The sequence below is a fragment of the Tympanuchus pallidicinctus genome, unplaced genomic scaffold (genome assembly GCF_026119805.1).
Source record: "Tympanuchus pallidicinctus isolate F22 unplaced genomic scaffold, pur_lepc_1.0 scaffold5, whole genome shotgun sequence".
In the NCBI taxonomy this organism is placed as follows: domain Eukaryota; kingdom Metazoa; phylum Chordata; class Aves; order Galliformes; family Phasianidae; genus Tympanuchus; species Tympanuchus pallidicinctus.
In genome coordinates, this window is record NW_026294769.1 from 64,979,217 (window position 1) to 64,995,148 (window position 15,932).

The 15,932-nt window shown below is 41.9% G+C and overlaps 1 protein-coding gene across 5 annotated transcripts in view; it reads right to left on the minus strand.

Annotated features, from left to right (window-relative positions):
- Positions 1-15,932, minus strand: part of TMEM65 (transmembrane protein 65) — a 32,000-nt gene that overhangs the window by 8,961 nt on the left and 7,107 nt on the right. For 4 of the 5 annotated variants that reach the window (XM_052704833.1, XM_052704834.1, XM_052704836.1 and 1 more), the window contains 2 exons: positions 2,215-2,259; positions 493-560 (listed from right to left, as the gene is read on the minus strand). In XM_052704833.1, coding sequence (XP_052560793.1) covers positions 493-560; positions 2,215-2,259 — 113 coding nt within the window. Of the gene's footprint in view, positions 1-492; positions 561-2,214; positions 2,260-15,596; positions 15,678-15,932 lie in introns of all 5 variants that reach the window. The other variant, XM_052704835.1, reaches the window with a different exon arrangement.

The window sequence follows — 15,932 nt, forward strand, 5'->3', positions numbered from 1 at the left end:
AACAGCATATTTGGTCTTGAATCATCTTCCTGTTTCACCAGCCTACTTCATTTTCCAAATAAACTGAAAATATTTAAAGAGCATTCATTACTCAGCAACACCATGCTACATCAATACAAATGAGCATCAACACCAACTATGCTTGCACCACTGCGAGTAAAAAAAACACTGAAGACCTAGATATAAATACATTAGAATTAGGTGATACAAAACTGCATCAACTACACGATCATAAATGTATGTTGAAGCATGGATTTGAAGAAGAACAAGTTTCTTCCTAATTCAGTAAAATTTGTTTCAGGACTGGCTTTCAGATGATAAAACAACACTTTGCATTCTGCAAAGTCAAAACAGAGCACGGAAATTTTAATGGAAAAATTAAGAGCAGAAACTAGTTGAGTTGATATAAAAGGAAAGAAAACTTCCTGAAGCTCTCATTTAGTACAATATAAACAGTATTGGCTTGATTAGGGAATTAAATAATGAACTTACCGCAGCAATCATAATTGCGTTATCCAAGAATCCAAACCCTACAAAAGGTAATGCATTGTGGAAGAACACTAAAAAATAAGTAACAAAGAGATCATATTTATAATGGGTTCACCAGTACACACACACAACTGAAATGTGAATTTAATATCACCATTAAGAGAAACAAAGGCAACACAGCAAGAATCACTACCTCTGTTTGTGTCTGGCTTTTATTTCTGGCAAGCTTGGCAACTCAAGTCGTATTAATGGCTTGTGAAGAACCATGTGAAGTAACTTATTCTTTCTAAATTCCTGTACAGTTTTGGATGAAAGCCACATACGTCTGTTAGTAGGTAAAAAAATAAATTGATACTTAACAAGCTTTGATGTTATTTACAATCCTTCCAATTCATTCTGCAGTATCAATAAAGATTGCCAAGAGGTCTCACCAGACTACTTACATAGTCTGAATAATTTCTAACCAGCACAGTATCACTGTACCATTCCTTTTTGTTCTACTCCATTTTTTTTCTCTCAACTTTTACTTTACATGCTCTCTGAGAAGAGGGGTACAAATTTGCAGAGCACTGCCTGCAGGTGCTAGCATACTAAATATAGCATGGAAGACAGACTACTTGACCAGAAACACAGCTTAGAAAATCAATTTTTTTTCACTCTTTTTTTTTTTTTTTTTAATTCAAAATGCAGCTATTTAGTTTTTCCCCTATTTCAGATAGGATTAATAATCACATTTTATAAACTTTCAGAGATGCAAACATATGCAGGAAGAAAGAAGAGTATATGAACTTCACAAGCTGGTGAGAAGAAACCAGCAGGGCTCTCTTCTAGACTTACTTCAAAAAAACACCACGAATCCATTACTGCAAAAACTGATGTCACACAAGACATTTCATGCTCAGGTATTTGAACACGTATGGTCTTCTCTAACAACCTTCCAATAATATATATACCTTCTTGAATGTACACATAAAAGTGGCATGGAATGTATTAACTTCTCTTTTTAAGTAGCAGGACAAAAAAACCCAAAAAGCTAACAGCAAAAAAAGCACACAAATAGATGCCAAAGGCTTTCAAAATGTGTGTGTGTAGCTGTACCATGGATCACATTTGCAGGGAAGTTGACAGAATTTCAGAATCCATGGCGTGTACAAAACCCCACTGATCAAGGGGAAAAAAAATATATAAGCATAAATACCTAAAAGTAGAAAATATTTGACTACATGCATTTACTCTCTGACAGAGTCTGAAGTCATAGAAATAAAATGACTTGGAAGAGAAATCAGAAATTGAAGAAACACGATTTTATAAAGAAGTCCAAGTCTACTTCCAATTTCTGTATAATTTTGCCCCAGCATCTCAGTTTATTGAACATCTGTGCAACTCACAGCGAGTCAATAGTTTTAAGCTTAAAAAGAAAACAAAAATCTTCAAGGTTCTACAGAACCAATGCAGGTTGGCTTAGACCAACAGCATTTGCTTCTGGCTTTGAACAGTGCTCTTTTGTTTGGGCTTTCTGTCCTACTTTTGTTAAATAGCACGGAATCCTCTCACCAGATGAGGTGCTATGAAATAAAGCACTGCAGGTGCTTGCTTTGGTTTTCTCCTACTCTGCAGTAGTATGGGGATGAGGACAGACCAATGGCTCATAGGAGAGAGACAAAGCAACTCGACCACAAAGACCGCACAGTACTGAACCACATTCAGCAAATATTCTTATTTTACCGTGTCTCAGTTGTCCTGGAGATGGTGGTGCAACCTCCAACTTCTCTAGAGAAGTCAAAATGAAATGAGAAAGTTAGCTAGTTCATCACATACTCAGTTTAATATATTATAAAGCATTTACCAATTTGGTAGCAGACAGTAGCTCTGTTACAATTTGTTTCGTTATTTTTATAGTAAGTACTATGATATTAAAAGCCAAAAATTTACTCAACTGATATTGCAAGATTAAACTATCATTTGTAACTGATTATGCCAAGTAACAGCACACATTACAGAACAGCCCATTACCAGAAGCCATCTTTACTGCAGAATTAAACAAGACAATTAGAAAAAAACACTAAAGTTAGTTAAAAAAAATCCAAAAAGAACTATATTTTAGTATTTGTTTTGAACTCCAAGCATGCAGCAGAGAAGCTTCTTTCCTCCAGTCTGCAAAAAGAAAACGTTACCGTTTCTGTTCTGAGAGCGGGCATCATTTAACAGCTAGTATGAGAAAACAAAAGAAAAACACTACAACATTTGAGACCACTGATTTTGGTAGTAACAAATCCACTTTGGTCACTCATGCTATGAACATTTGAGGTACCATGAACTTAAACCACAAAGAGCTTAGAAGAACATCATTCCTGAAGCTGCCTGAGGACGCTAACACTGCGCAGCTGAAGTGACACACAGAACGTGGCACCCACAGCTCTCTGCTTCACAGCGTACATCTGGGTACAAGAGAGAGAAAACAAGCAACCTTCCAGCTTCCCCCTGCCCCATGTGTAGATTTTAAGTACACGCCTCCTCTTTTAAAGGAGGAAAAAAAATACACTTCAACAACTTCCAGCATAATGGACCCTGAGCTTCTGGCAAGCTGCCTTTCATTAGTAACTTCTTCAGGGAAAGGTTTAAAAAAAAAAAAAATAGCAAAATGCAAGAGGAGCCTACATCACTATCCCAAGTATTTAAATTGTACTCCAAACAGTGCTCCAAACAGGCTGTTTGGACAAATTGTTTGGACATCACCATCAAACCAGAGCTGCACAGATCACAGTGAGCGTCCCTACACCCATGTGGGCTGCTGCACTCAAAGCTATTGTAAAGGAGAAAACAATATGTGCACTTAAATTAATGTCAGGTAAAAATAAATCAGTTAGACCATAACAGTATTCAGCCAACCAGGAGACTGATTTCCAAATGAATCCAATTCCTTTAAAGTTTTAAAGCTACAAAAGTTCTCAAGCTTAAAAAAAAACAACCATGGAATCATAAACATTGGAAAAGACCTTTAAAGATCAACCGATCCAACCATCCACCTATCACCAATATTGCACACTAACTGCTACATATACTTATGTACTACTGATACTTTCCTTAAACAGCTCCAGGGATGGTGACTCTCCCACCACCCTGGGCAACCTGTGCCAATCCCTCACCATTCTTTCTGAAAATAAATTTCTCCTTATGTCCCACCTGAACCTCCCCTGTCACAACCTGAGACCATTCTCCCTCATCCTACTGCTGTTACCTGGCAGCAGAGGCCGACCCCCACCTCACCACAGCCTCCTTTCATGCAGCTGTAGAAAGCAATAAGGTCTCCCCTGAGCCTCCTCTTCTATGACTGAACAACGCCAGTTCTCTCAGCTGCTCCCCAAAAAACTTGTGCTCCAGATCCTTCACAGCTTTGCTGCCATTCTCTGGACAAACTTGAGGGTCTCAATGTTTTTCCTGTTGTGAGAAGCCCAAAACTGAACACAGTACTTGAGGTGCAGTCTGATCAGAGCCAAATACAAAGGGACAATCACCTCCCTGCTTCTGCTTCCCTTCTGCTTTCCTGGCTGCACTATATTTCTCATATAAGCCAGGATCCCATTGGTCTTCTTGGCCACCTGGGCACACTGCTGGCTTACGTTCAGCCAGCTGCCAGCTAACATGCCCAAATCCTTTTCCTCTGCGCAGCTTTCCAGTCACCCTGCCCCAAGCCTGTAGTGCTGCCTGGGGTTGTTATGAGCAAAGTGCAGGACCCAGCACTTGGTCTTGTTGAACTTCATCTCACTAGCCTCAGCCCAACTATTCAGCCTGTTCAGATCTCTCAATAGGGCCTTCTGACTGTTAGGCAGTTCAACATTTCCTCCCAAGCTGGTGTCATCTGCATACTTACTGTTGGTGCACTCAATTCCCTCATCCAAATCACTGATAAAGATTTTAAACAGGACAGGCCCCAGCACTGACCCCTGTGGAACACCACTTGTGACCAGTCACCAGCTGGATTTAACTCCAAACATCATCACTCCCTGGGCCCGGTCCTCCTGCCAGTTCTTTACCCAGCAAAGAGTGTAGCAGTCCAAAACATGGGCAGCAAGCTTCTCCAGAATACTATGGGAGACAAAGGCTTTGCTGAAGTCTAGGCAGACTACATCAACAGCCTCTCCCTCATCCACCAAGCAAGTCACCTGAACGTAGAAGGAGATTAGACGGTCCAGTAGGACCTGCCTTTCATTAACTACACACAAGCTGCTGAAGAGCTGCTTCCATCTGCCTAAAATGCACATATCCAAGCCCCACAGACACAGCCACTTGCATTTAGCAGACAAGAGAGAGAAGCACAACCTGCATACTAGGAAACTCACAGAAGTTTTCTTCCCCCCTAGAAAACACCATGGAATTCATATCACCGAAGCTCAGGGTGGAGACATGCCCAAGGAGCAGCCTGTGGGTACAAGCAGGAAGCCCCGAAAGAACATGCTACAAATCTCAGCTGCTGTTAGGAGGATGAGACAAGGGATGGGACCTGTTTTTCCAACACAAACTTCTGCACCTGGGTAGAACCGGCCTCAATCCATCCATGCAGGGTAGACAGGCACTTACAGGAGCATGGAATGAGTGTTCTGTACACATCACTGCTGTCATTTCAGAAGTTTTTCTCCGAGAACAGAAAAATGGTTCTTACAGCATTTGGTAAAGTCAGAGCTGCTATGAACATGGGAGATTTACTGAAGGTCACTGCTTTCCAGAGCTGCTGAACTCTCAGGGCAGACAGGAAAGCAAAGCCATGGTCCTCATATTTCCATTAAAGCCTCCCTCTTTTTATCTTTCTGGATGCTGGATAAGAATAAAATCCCTAAGTGCTGAATCCAAGCACAGGAGATCATAGGCTGCTGCCCTTTCTGCTCCCATGGGAAGCCATAACAATGACCAGCATGGTTCCTAGCCCCAGATCCATCCCACCAAGTACTGTCTGTCCTGAGGCACCCTCCAGACACAAAGATCTTGTGATAAAAATCTGTAGCAGCACACAGACTCCTAGCAAACACTCCTTTTAGTTCTCAAGACGTGACCTCTTTTGTAGCATGCCTAAATTTTAATACGTGGTGTATGGGAACTACTGAATCACGGCCTGAACCTCTGACTGATCACCTGAGACGAGCAATGACTCAGCCCTGGGAGCACAGGTGAAGGGAATTCACCTGGGCTGCTGGAAGGGGTGGAGCCTGGCTGCACCTCTCCTAGACCCATTTAAGAGCTGACTGCCAGTGGGGAAGGATCTCTTCTGGAGATCCCTCCCTTGGAGTTTTACAGTGAGCCCAGAACAAAGGTAAGCACTTTATTTATTCTCTTTTGTATAACAACCTGCTTAGCCCAACCCTCTTGTTTATTTCATAATTATAACATCTGTATATTCATTGATTATACATGTGATTATGATGGCCAGTTAGTTATAAGCACCAAGTAGAATATTTTATAGAATACCCAGAGTTTGAATGGACCCATAATGATCATCAAGTCCAACTCCTGGCACCGCATAGGACTACTTAAAACTTACACAGTATGTCTGAAAGAACTGTACAGAAACTTGTTGAGCCCTAGCAGCTCAGGGCCATGCCCACCACCCCCTGTTGCAGACCCTGTCCCTGACCCCCCCCGCCCCTCCCCTGCACAGCTCCCTGCCAATCCCTGGGCCCTGTCGCTGTCACACAGAGCAGAGCTCAATGCTGCCTTCTGCTCCCTGTGACGAGCTGCAGCTGCCTGCAGGCCTCCCTTCAGCTCCTCTGCTCTGGGCTGAGCAACCCATGGACCTCAGCTTTTCCTCCCATGTCCCTCCGCTCAACCCCTCTAGATCCTTCACCATCTTTGTTGTCACAAATTACCCTATCAATTTGTTGGGGTATTGGTACAGAAGATGAAAAAATATTCGGTTATCAAGAAGAACAGAGTTCTCAAATGTTAGTCTTGTGGGCTTGACTACCATTGTTATTGTCTGAGCTAGATAGCACATGGCATTCTACATAATTACACACTCTTTGGTGTAGTCAGAAAGCTATTAAGCAGCCAAAACACAGTGCATTATTTATTTCAGAAACTTATTACCAAAAGGAGGAACTGAGGACAGTTGTTTGGCAGGAGAAAAAAAAAAAAAAAAAAATCAATCTGTAAACCCATGAATAATGGAAGTTTTAACACTCACATTAACTACAAATGACACAAGTCGTCTCCTTCAGAACATAAACAGGGACTATCTTTGGATGCTCTGAGGAGGGAAGCGGGGTGACAATACTTCGGGGAAGGAGCAGAGCAGAGCTGAGCCAGCACAGGCTGGAGGGAAATGGGGAGGGGTTGAATACAGGTGAAAATCTCTTCATCTGTTTCTGTAGGATTCCTGATAAATACTTCTTTAGGGAAGGAGACACCCAGGGAGTTCTTGCATAGGTAACATCTTCCTGCTGTAAGATTATTATTCGTCATTGACAAAAGCCTCAATCTCATTACAAGGGGGGACCTTTTTTCAGTCTGTTAAAAGTGTTGGAATAGTTTTATGAATTATCAATTTTTTTAAGATCTGGAGTACAAGGAAACCTGCAGGCCAAAAGGCTTGTATTGTTATGTTCCATTCAAACTGCAGCTAGCACTGCTATAAAGTTTTACAGCTAAATCTGTTAGCCACCCAAGGGCAGGAAACAAGCAGCAGCACAGCAGGCACTGTGGCTTGGGCTGCTCTATGAAGAAATGTACTACAGCTGAGCACTGTTAAATCTAAGACAAATATAAGAAGTGCTTCATAGTTCAAACAGTGACCCACTTTTTAAGATGAGTGAAGATGGTATGAGAGATGAACATGAAAAAAACTAATCACTGAGAGGTATAACAATCTCACCACAAGGCATTCCTCATCTGAAAGCTAGGGTGTGTTTTATTGCACAGAGGAAGAACTGAGGCAGCAGTTCTCTCCAAACTGTCTGGGCCACCTCAGAAATCATACCCACATACAGCCTGAGGACAGCAAAAGGTCACTTGCAATCAGAAACCAAACAATTTTTGTGCCTATTAAAAGGAGGCATTCCTTTACAGGTGGCATTCATAAGAGAACGCAGACAGTTCTGGATAAGAGCATGGAAATAAGAGGTGAGGCACTGCTTTGCTCAGAATCAGTCAACATTTACTTTTGAGGATTGCAAGACAGCTCCATGAATGAACTCCTCAGTCACACATCCTTCCCCCTCTATTCCTTCTCAGTCTTAATTCCCCAATGGAAAACAAAAACCTCAGTAAATACAGCAGAACAAAGCTGAAAGAATATTTTCATTGATTTTCAATTGGATGCCTATAATATTCCAATGGGAAACAACAATCCAAAAGTTGACAGCAAAGGAAAAAAGAGTCTCCATCATTTGTTGTAACTCATAAATGGTTTCCTGTTACTACAGCAATTAAGGCTTGAAAGGATGCTGACTCCTGCAGTGCTAAATATACACTCTGCTGTTAGCCAGCTCAGTCACGTGCACGCTACAGAGTTTAGCAAAGCACTAATAAGAGATGAACAGAGGGCATGAACTCTTTTCCTCTACTACTTGCAAAAAGGTAACTGTGTGTATGTTTGTTTGGACATATGGCTCTGTGGGCATTAAAGACTAATTTGCACTCTGCCTAACACTGCAGAAAATCACACAGGAATCATGTTTATCTCCCTCCCTGAAAACCTGGAAGGAGAAGAGATGATCACATTCATTTGAAACCACTGCTCTATCTATCAGACCATGTGCTGAATGGAGCCTGCAGTGCTGCAATCAGCAGAACTGACGCATTTAGCTACAGAAACACACATTAGTGCTCATCAGACACAGGACAGTACAGATTTAAATACCACAGAACTTCATTTTAGCTTGAACTCCAGTGCTTACCGGATGTTCATCACCAAACAGTGAGAGAATGCAATTCATTCATCCTTTTAGCCTTCCCAAGCATGCAATGCACCGTACCATTCTAAAGATGTTTAACAAAACACAGACCTAAGGTGGAAATCCTGTCGCTACATTCTAAGAGAGAGCATAAAATGGCAACAAGTACCCAGAAACACAAACCACCACCTTCATCACTGAGATGCTTATTCTTGACCTTAACAGCATCTCACCAATTCAAGTTCAGTCTTTCATTTCCACTCAAGTAGGTTCATACCAAAATATGCTTTGCTTTACGATGTCTCAAACCACAGTTGCAAAATATGTGAAACAAGATGCTTGCCTCAAGACAGCTGTGGGGTGACCTCACTGTAGTCTTTCAGTACCTAAAGGAAGCCTATGAACAGGAGGGGAATCAACTCTCTGAAAGGGTAGATAACTGCAGGACAAGGGGAAATGGTTTTAAGTTGACAGAGGGAAGATTTAGGTTGGATGTCAGGGGGAAGTTCTTACCAGAGAGAGTGGTGAGGTGCTGGAACAGGCTGCCCAGAGAGGCTGTGGATGCCCCGTCCCTGGAGGTGTTCAAGGCCAGATTGGATGGGGCCCTGGGCAGCCTGGTCTAGTATTGAATGGGGAGGTTGGTGGCCCTGCATGTGGCAGGTTGGAGATTCATGATCTTTGAGGTCTCTTCCAACCCTGCCCATTCTGTCATTCTGTTTGTACAGAAGTGCCAGAAATGTGGGAAGTAACTCTGCTGGAGGGTAAATATGAACAGTAACATGGTATAATGATCTGTGCACAACAGAATTACATTATATATTACTTAACAAAGTATGGTGAAAACATAAGGATGTACAAGAACGCTGCCAAGAAACAAGGTTTTGTAGCAAATCTCAACTGCAGTGAGCATCCACAATTCTCTGCCACAAAAAGACAAATTCTTTTGCAGAAACATAATACCCATCATCCCAAATGGAGGTTGGGTTTTTCTCTCCTCAACCTGTCTCAAATCTCAGGGACTTCAATGAGTTCCCTGGGGCTAATGGAGGGACATTTCTCAGTGGCACAGCAAATTCTTCCCCTGGCATTATTAACACTTTCACCAGTAACAGTAGGAAAAGACTGGATAAATACTTTAACATTAGAGTGGAATTTAACTAATTCACATCTACCCTTCTAACTATGAGGTGATGTTTTGGCTTCTCTGCCAGCTTTGGTTTTCTACTGTGCCTCTCTGGTTTCAGGTTAAGCGTCCATCCATTACTTCACAGTTCTCAGCTGAGCAAAGCAGCAGCTCAATAACAGCACAGAACCAGAAAAAAGATCACAACATCTATGCATTATCACTGTGTCAGATTCAGTTTTAAGATATCCTTCATAGCAGTTTCACTTAAGAGGATAAGCGAAACTGTTCTGTGGGACACCACAAAAGATCTGTTAACAGCAGTTATCACAGCCCTACACACAGCCGAAAAGATTCAATCTAGTGCAGGGCTTTCGTCACCTTGTAATAGAGGAGCGTGAGGCATCACTGATGTGACTCCGGAGCAGTGAGTGCTCATGAAATACCCATGGAGGTATAGGCACAAGTATGAGAGATCCTTTATTTAATGATGCTCCCCACGTTCCTGGTCTTAAAACAAGATCTGAGAAGTTGAAAGATGAGTTCACTCCTTCCTACCCCTCCCAGGCAGGCAAGTGATTGCCAGCAGCCAGCAGTGTACCAGGGGACCAGGGCAGCTCTCCTCTGCCCCAGCATCACCGCAGCATCCCAGTGACAGGGAGCTCATGCCCCATGCCAGCAGCAGCAGATGAGGTCCATGTTACCACTCACTTTTTTTCCCAAGGCATCAGGTGTTGTTACTGTTATTCTCAGGCAAAGAGTGTTGGCATTTGCCTTCTGCAATACACAGGGGTCTTGAAACGAGAAAAAGCTCCTTAGTTGATATTCAGAGAGACACAGAGCAAAGCTCACCGCTGGAACAAATTCAAGGCTGGCAACAGCAGCGCTTCCACAGTACTTGGTACCCGCAGCATCAGCATCTGTACTCCTGCAGACAGCAACACCCAACCAACAGCCCTCACCATATGCAGGCAGTTGCAGCAGAGCAGGACACGAGCTGTGAATCAGAGGGGATGACTTTTCCCTCTTTTAAGATAATGCTATCATTATATTTACAGAAAATTGAAGAAAATTATCACATATCACCAAGCATCAGCCTGCTGGTAACCCTCCATTCCCTGCCGGAGGACAACCTTGGCAGTACAGAAGACTGTAGAAGTAAGATTTTCTCTGAAATAAATTTAAATGCATACAGAGTTTCTTGCTTTTAATCTATCTCAGAAATAAAGCAGCTACCCAGAACAAGAGAGGGAGAGCAAACAGAAAAACAGAACGGCATTCATTCAATTACAGAATCACAGCAAGTAAACACGCTGCTGCTGATTTCTCACTGCATTGTGGCAGTAAAGAAGCAGAATTATGAGGTCCCCAGAAGTCCTTAAGAAACTTTTGATAGCTATCAGAAACCTTTGAAACCTATCAGCAAAAAAAGCACTGAAAGAAACTGCTGACAACATAAGCTGCAGCCATAAATCACTCTCAGGTAACTGCTACCTCTCTACATTAAGCATTCAGTACATACAAAACATAGTAGCAATTAACCTATTCTTAACCTACTGCTAAAGGCAGCCCTGTGCATTCAGCACGTGGGTGCCTCCTTCCTGTGTCCCTGACTGTATGTGGTCCAAAACCAAGCTGCAGCATCAGATGTCTTTGGCAAACAGCTGCAGTTCCATGTGAAAACAGACAAAATACAGTTTACATAGAATCCCAAAACATTTTCTCATGGCTTTTATTAGACAAGGGTACAGAGTATCTGCTGGACTGTTATACAGCCCCCTGATTCTGTAATTTCTTCAGTATGTGATTTTTAAGTCCTACCAAAAAATTTTTTTTACTCTACTCATGAAAGCGATCTGACATTACTGAGATTGTTGGTTATATAAAGAAAGTCATATAAGGAAAGAGAACAACAAAGCAAGAGCAAAATAGTTTATAAGAACAGCACTCACTAACTTAACTATTTCAAGCAATTGCCTTTGGAAAAAAATAAGAGGCAAATGTTTCTCCCGGGCAGTGTTTCTGCAGACTTCAATAACCATCAGCCTTTGCCCCAGAGGATTAACCAGCCCAATTCCAAGTGCACCGATGCAGCTCCCAGCAGCAGAGCTAACTCAGCCCAAGTGACACCACTGCGAGGCACAGCTGTGCACACATTCTCCGTCTAAAGCTGCTCTGGGACTTGTGCTTCACGACCTACCACCAATCCGATCCATTTATCTAATCCCAATGCAGCATTTCACTTTCCCTTGAAACTAGCTGATGACAATTTGATTTTGCTATATATTTCAACTTTGACTGCTTTTTTTAACCTTTCTTTCATAACAATTTCAACTGCAATAAAGCCGTAAACTCCTGTAAAAGCCGAAGTTGCATCCTCCACCTGCCAATCTGCCTGATAATTATTAATTATGATATAAATCCATAGCTGAATCTTCAAGGATTTCTGCATGCCTATTTTCCACATGTGAGGAAACAAGCAATCTATTTAACAGTTCTCCTCCTGGCAGTAGAAAGTAGCCTCTACTACGGCAATAGCAAATTGCCTGTATCACTGACCTACCAGTAATGCCAGCGCTTGCTGGAGAGCTGGATCACATTCGTGCTCCTCCTATCTGTTTCATGCCATACGATGAGGCATGAGTGCCTCTGGCACCATTCCCTCTCCTTGTTCTCATGTGCTGTTCCAATTCAGCAGTGTCACACAGCCTCTCCTCCAGCAGGGAAGAAGGGGAAGAGTTGGGAGGAGCAACCCTGAAGAGACAACTCCCTGTCTATATACAAGAGGTCAGAGGAATATAAAGTCAACAGTGCTTCTCCAATGTCATTACAAGTACTTGATAAGACTAAAAACCAACTGTTTTCTCACCAGTTCAAGTCTCCTTAATGTGTTGTCAGTGACACAGAGCTGCTGGAAGGATGAGAGGAACTCCATCCTGAGGCAAGAAGTCCTCATGGCACTTCCCAGGAGAAAATAAGATGGATGCTGAGGTCCATTCATATTGCTGCTGCAAGGGATGATTTGGTTATTTTTCCCCTTATGTTCCTAAATCTCTTCCTGATCAGAAGACTTGCCCTTCACCTAGTACTTGTCCTCAGCCACCAACACAGCCAGACATAGAGAAAATGACTGTTGCCAGCATGGAATTCAACCACAATGGGACCACTGATTTAAAAAAAAAAAAAAAAAAAAAAAAAAAAAACAAACTGGGTTTCATCTTTTATTCTTGAACAGAAGTTTGTTTCACATTTTCACATCAAGCTCTACTTGAGCTCTATAAAAAAAAAAAAAATCATCCTATTGTCAGGACTTAATGAAGTAATAATTTGCAATGCGAAACTTGAAGCTAATTGTATGTAAAGAAGCAGCTGGTAAAGCCATCAGTTAGTTTCACACACATTTCTCTCCAGTCTTCCATGAAATTCAACTAAGGCAGTAAAATAATTTCTACCTATTCTGTTTACCATTAAAAATGACATAATATACTAATGGAGACTGATGACTTGCACTCTGAACACGAAGTTATACTGGCCAGCATTAAGGAAGGGATGGATCACTGCATACAGCCAAAAGCTACAGAGAACAAATGATTTAAAGTTATTTTCACAGTAAAAGTAACTCAAAATCAATGCTATTTACAAAGTAAAACCACAGCAGGGTGAAATGGAGCATTATCTGTTGGTTCCCAGTAAGTATTTGGACGTGAAGAAAATACTGAGCTGTGCAGCAATAGAACTTTGCATTCACAACACACCAAGAAGCAGACAGATCTCTGTGGCACAGATGAGAATCACCCACCATTTCCTGCATCCCCTCCCAACCAAGCCCCAAGGCCCCTCAGAAGGTCTGGGATGACTCGCTGGTGTCCAGCTGCCTGGTCCCGCACCATCTCTGAGAAGTGACCTTCAGGGACCAACATCTGGGCCCCTGCTGACACCCACGGCGCTGCTTCCTCTCAGCTGGTCTCTCTGTTGAAGCCTCTCAAATTTTTTTTATGTTTTAGAAATAAAAACGATTTCCTAAGATTGTGTCCTTCCCCAGGTCAAGCAGGAGCCTTCAACCGTGACTGCAGCCACATGAAGAGGCAGGACTTAACTCTGGAAATGCCTCATACCTGGCACAGATACAGAAAAGTCTTTTCCAAAGCAAAGCACAACCGCTCAGCAAATTACAGTATGGGCACCAACACCCTTAAAAGCTACTGAGTATTTAGCAAGTAGGTTGAGCAAAGCTTTTGTCCCTAGGCACAAGCAGTGAGAGAAAACAAAAGAAGCCACTTGCTCCTACTGACTGTTTTAAGGCAGAAGGTGAGTTGCTACCAACTGTGCCTCATCTCCAAACAGGTAACACTGTGGTCTTCCAATGCTTCTGCTTGCCCTTTTTAAGAGATAACCTGCAGGTTGAAAAAGTGGCGTGCTGGGATCTGCCAAAAGCTAAAGCACAGTCACAGAATCACAGAAATACGACGATTGGAAAAGGCCTACAAGATCATTTGTAATGATTAAATGAAAAAAACACCACCAAACAAGGCATAATATGTGTAAGACAGACTGTGTATCAGGATGTATTATGGCTGCAGGGGTGAATTATTAATTATTAATTATCATACAAATATTTAAGAATGCAAAGTAAGTGAACCCTCCCAGCCCCCAAAAAAATATGCCAGTGATTTCATATCCCACATTTTTGAATCAGATATGGGCTCTACTGGATTAAGAACGTATGTTGTCAGCATCACCTTAAAAAACTCACTGCATTTGAGGAAGCAATAGCCTGCTTGAGGCACAGGTTAGTCACATCCCCAGAATTCCAAAAGGCAAGCTCATGTTAACAGAGGTTATCCTACACAGCAGGAAAATGACAATAAAAACATCCAGCTTTTCCAGCTTCTGAAACAGCGCCATGACGATTTAAGGAGGAAGAAAGGAAAGGAACAGGGGGTGACACAAGACAACTCACACGTTTCTCCCAGCTTGAACTGTTTCTTTAGCAGCAAAAAATAAACTGCATTAAGGAGATCCGCAGCAGCTTTATTAATTACCATCTGCATGATACACTTATCTCAGCTTTCCCATTTACTTTATCTTTTTATAAAACGAGAGCTTTTAGTTGCATGTCTAACCTTTAAACAGTTCCTTTAGGAAATGGAGGTGATGCTCTTCTAATATACACTATACACCAAATCAGTACCCCTGTGTCACAGGATATACACAGAAAGATAACCCATCACTGAAGGGTTCAAGCTATTTAGCAAGTAAAAGTTGCGTTTTAAGTGATCTTTCCAAAAGAGAGCTAAGTTAAAACAGCCCTCACACCTGACAGGATAGCTGCTAGGAAAGCCTGTCTCCCAATAGCCACGAAATGTACTGGTTTACACAAGACATATGCAGTCAAAAAACAATGGCTCAAGGCTTGAGTGGGGTTTTTTTGACCATCTAAATAAATAAACACTTGTGCATTAAAATAATTTCGCACACATCACATGCTTAAACACATGCAATATCTGGAAAATAAAGTTTTCTTTCGGGCAATCTTCTCAGATTTCACCTTCCCAAAGCATTAATTACAGCAAATGGAAAAAGTAGTCAATTGAATTCTCTATTGTATTCTCTAGCAATGGCATTATTCCTACATTCTGTTTGGGCCACAAGTCAATGCATGGCACTTTCAAAAAGTGTAAGGTTGGTAACACTGAGCTTCTGCAAGTGAACAGAGCCATTCAAATCTGAAATCTTCAGTCTGTTACAATGTAGAAATTAAGGAGACCTGCCCAGACTACCCAGGAATTACTGAGCTCATGAGATTTTCCACAAGACTAGGACATGACACATTTCTTCAGTCCCATTAAGAGTAACTCCCAAAAGAACTATAGGAATCACACAGTTCTGAGACCAAAGTCATTACAATCATATTATAAAGACTGGAGTCCCAAATTTCTATTAATATAAATAAGCAAAAACCGAGCACTTACTTCTTGTAGCAATACATGCCAACTGCATCAAAGCAGGCAAGCAGAAAGCCTGTCAAACAAGCAGCTTGCTGGCCGTATGCAATGCCACACCTTAGCAACACACTTGTAGTTGTTAGCTTTTTACTGTACCAGAAGTACTGCTCATCTCTGGTGACACTACTTCCTTTGCTCGCTTCTCAAGTGGTACCAGTGGCTTAGGGTATCTGGATGCTAAAAGTTTTCAAAAGCAAGATGGCAGTAAGTCACTACTTAAAATCTTCCAATCAGTCCCAGTGTATCTGCCAGCAGGAGGGAACCTGCATAAACAAGGAGAGTAAGTTTCTCTAGATCTTACACACATTGCACTTGCTGGCTTTCCTCTGCAAAAACACGTGGCTGTGTTTCTGCACTCAGACACTGAGCTTTAACATAGGAGAAGAAAGTCATTAAGTTTATTCTAAGTTAAAGTTTCATGAAACATTTGCT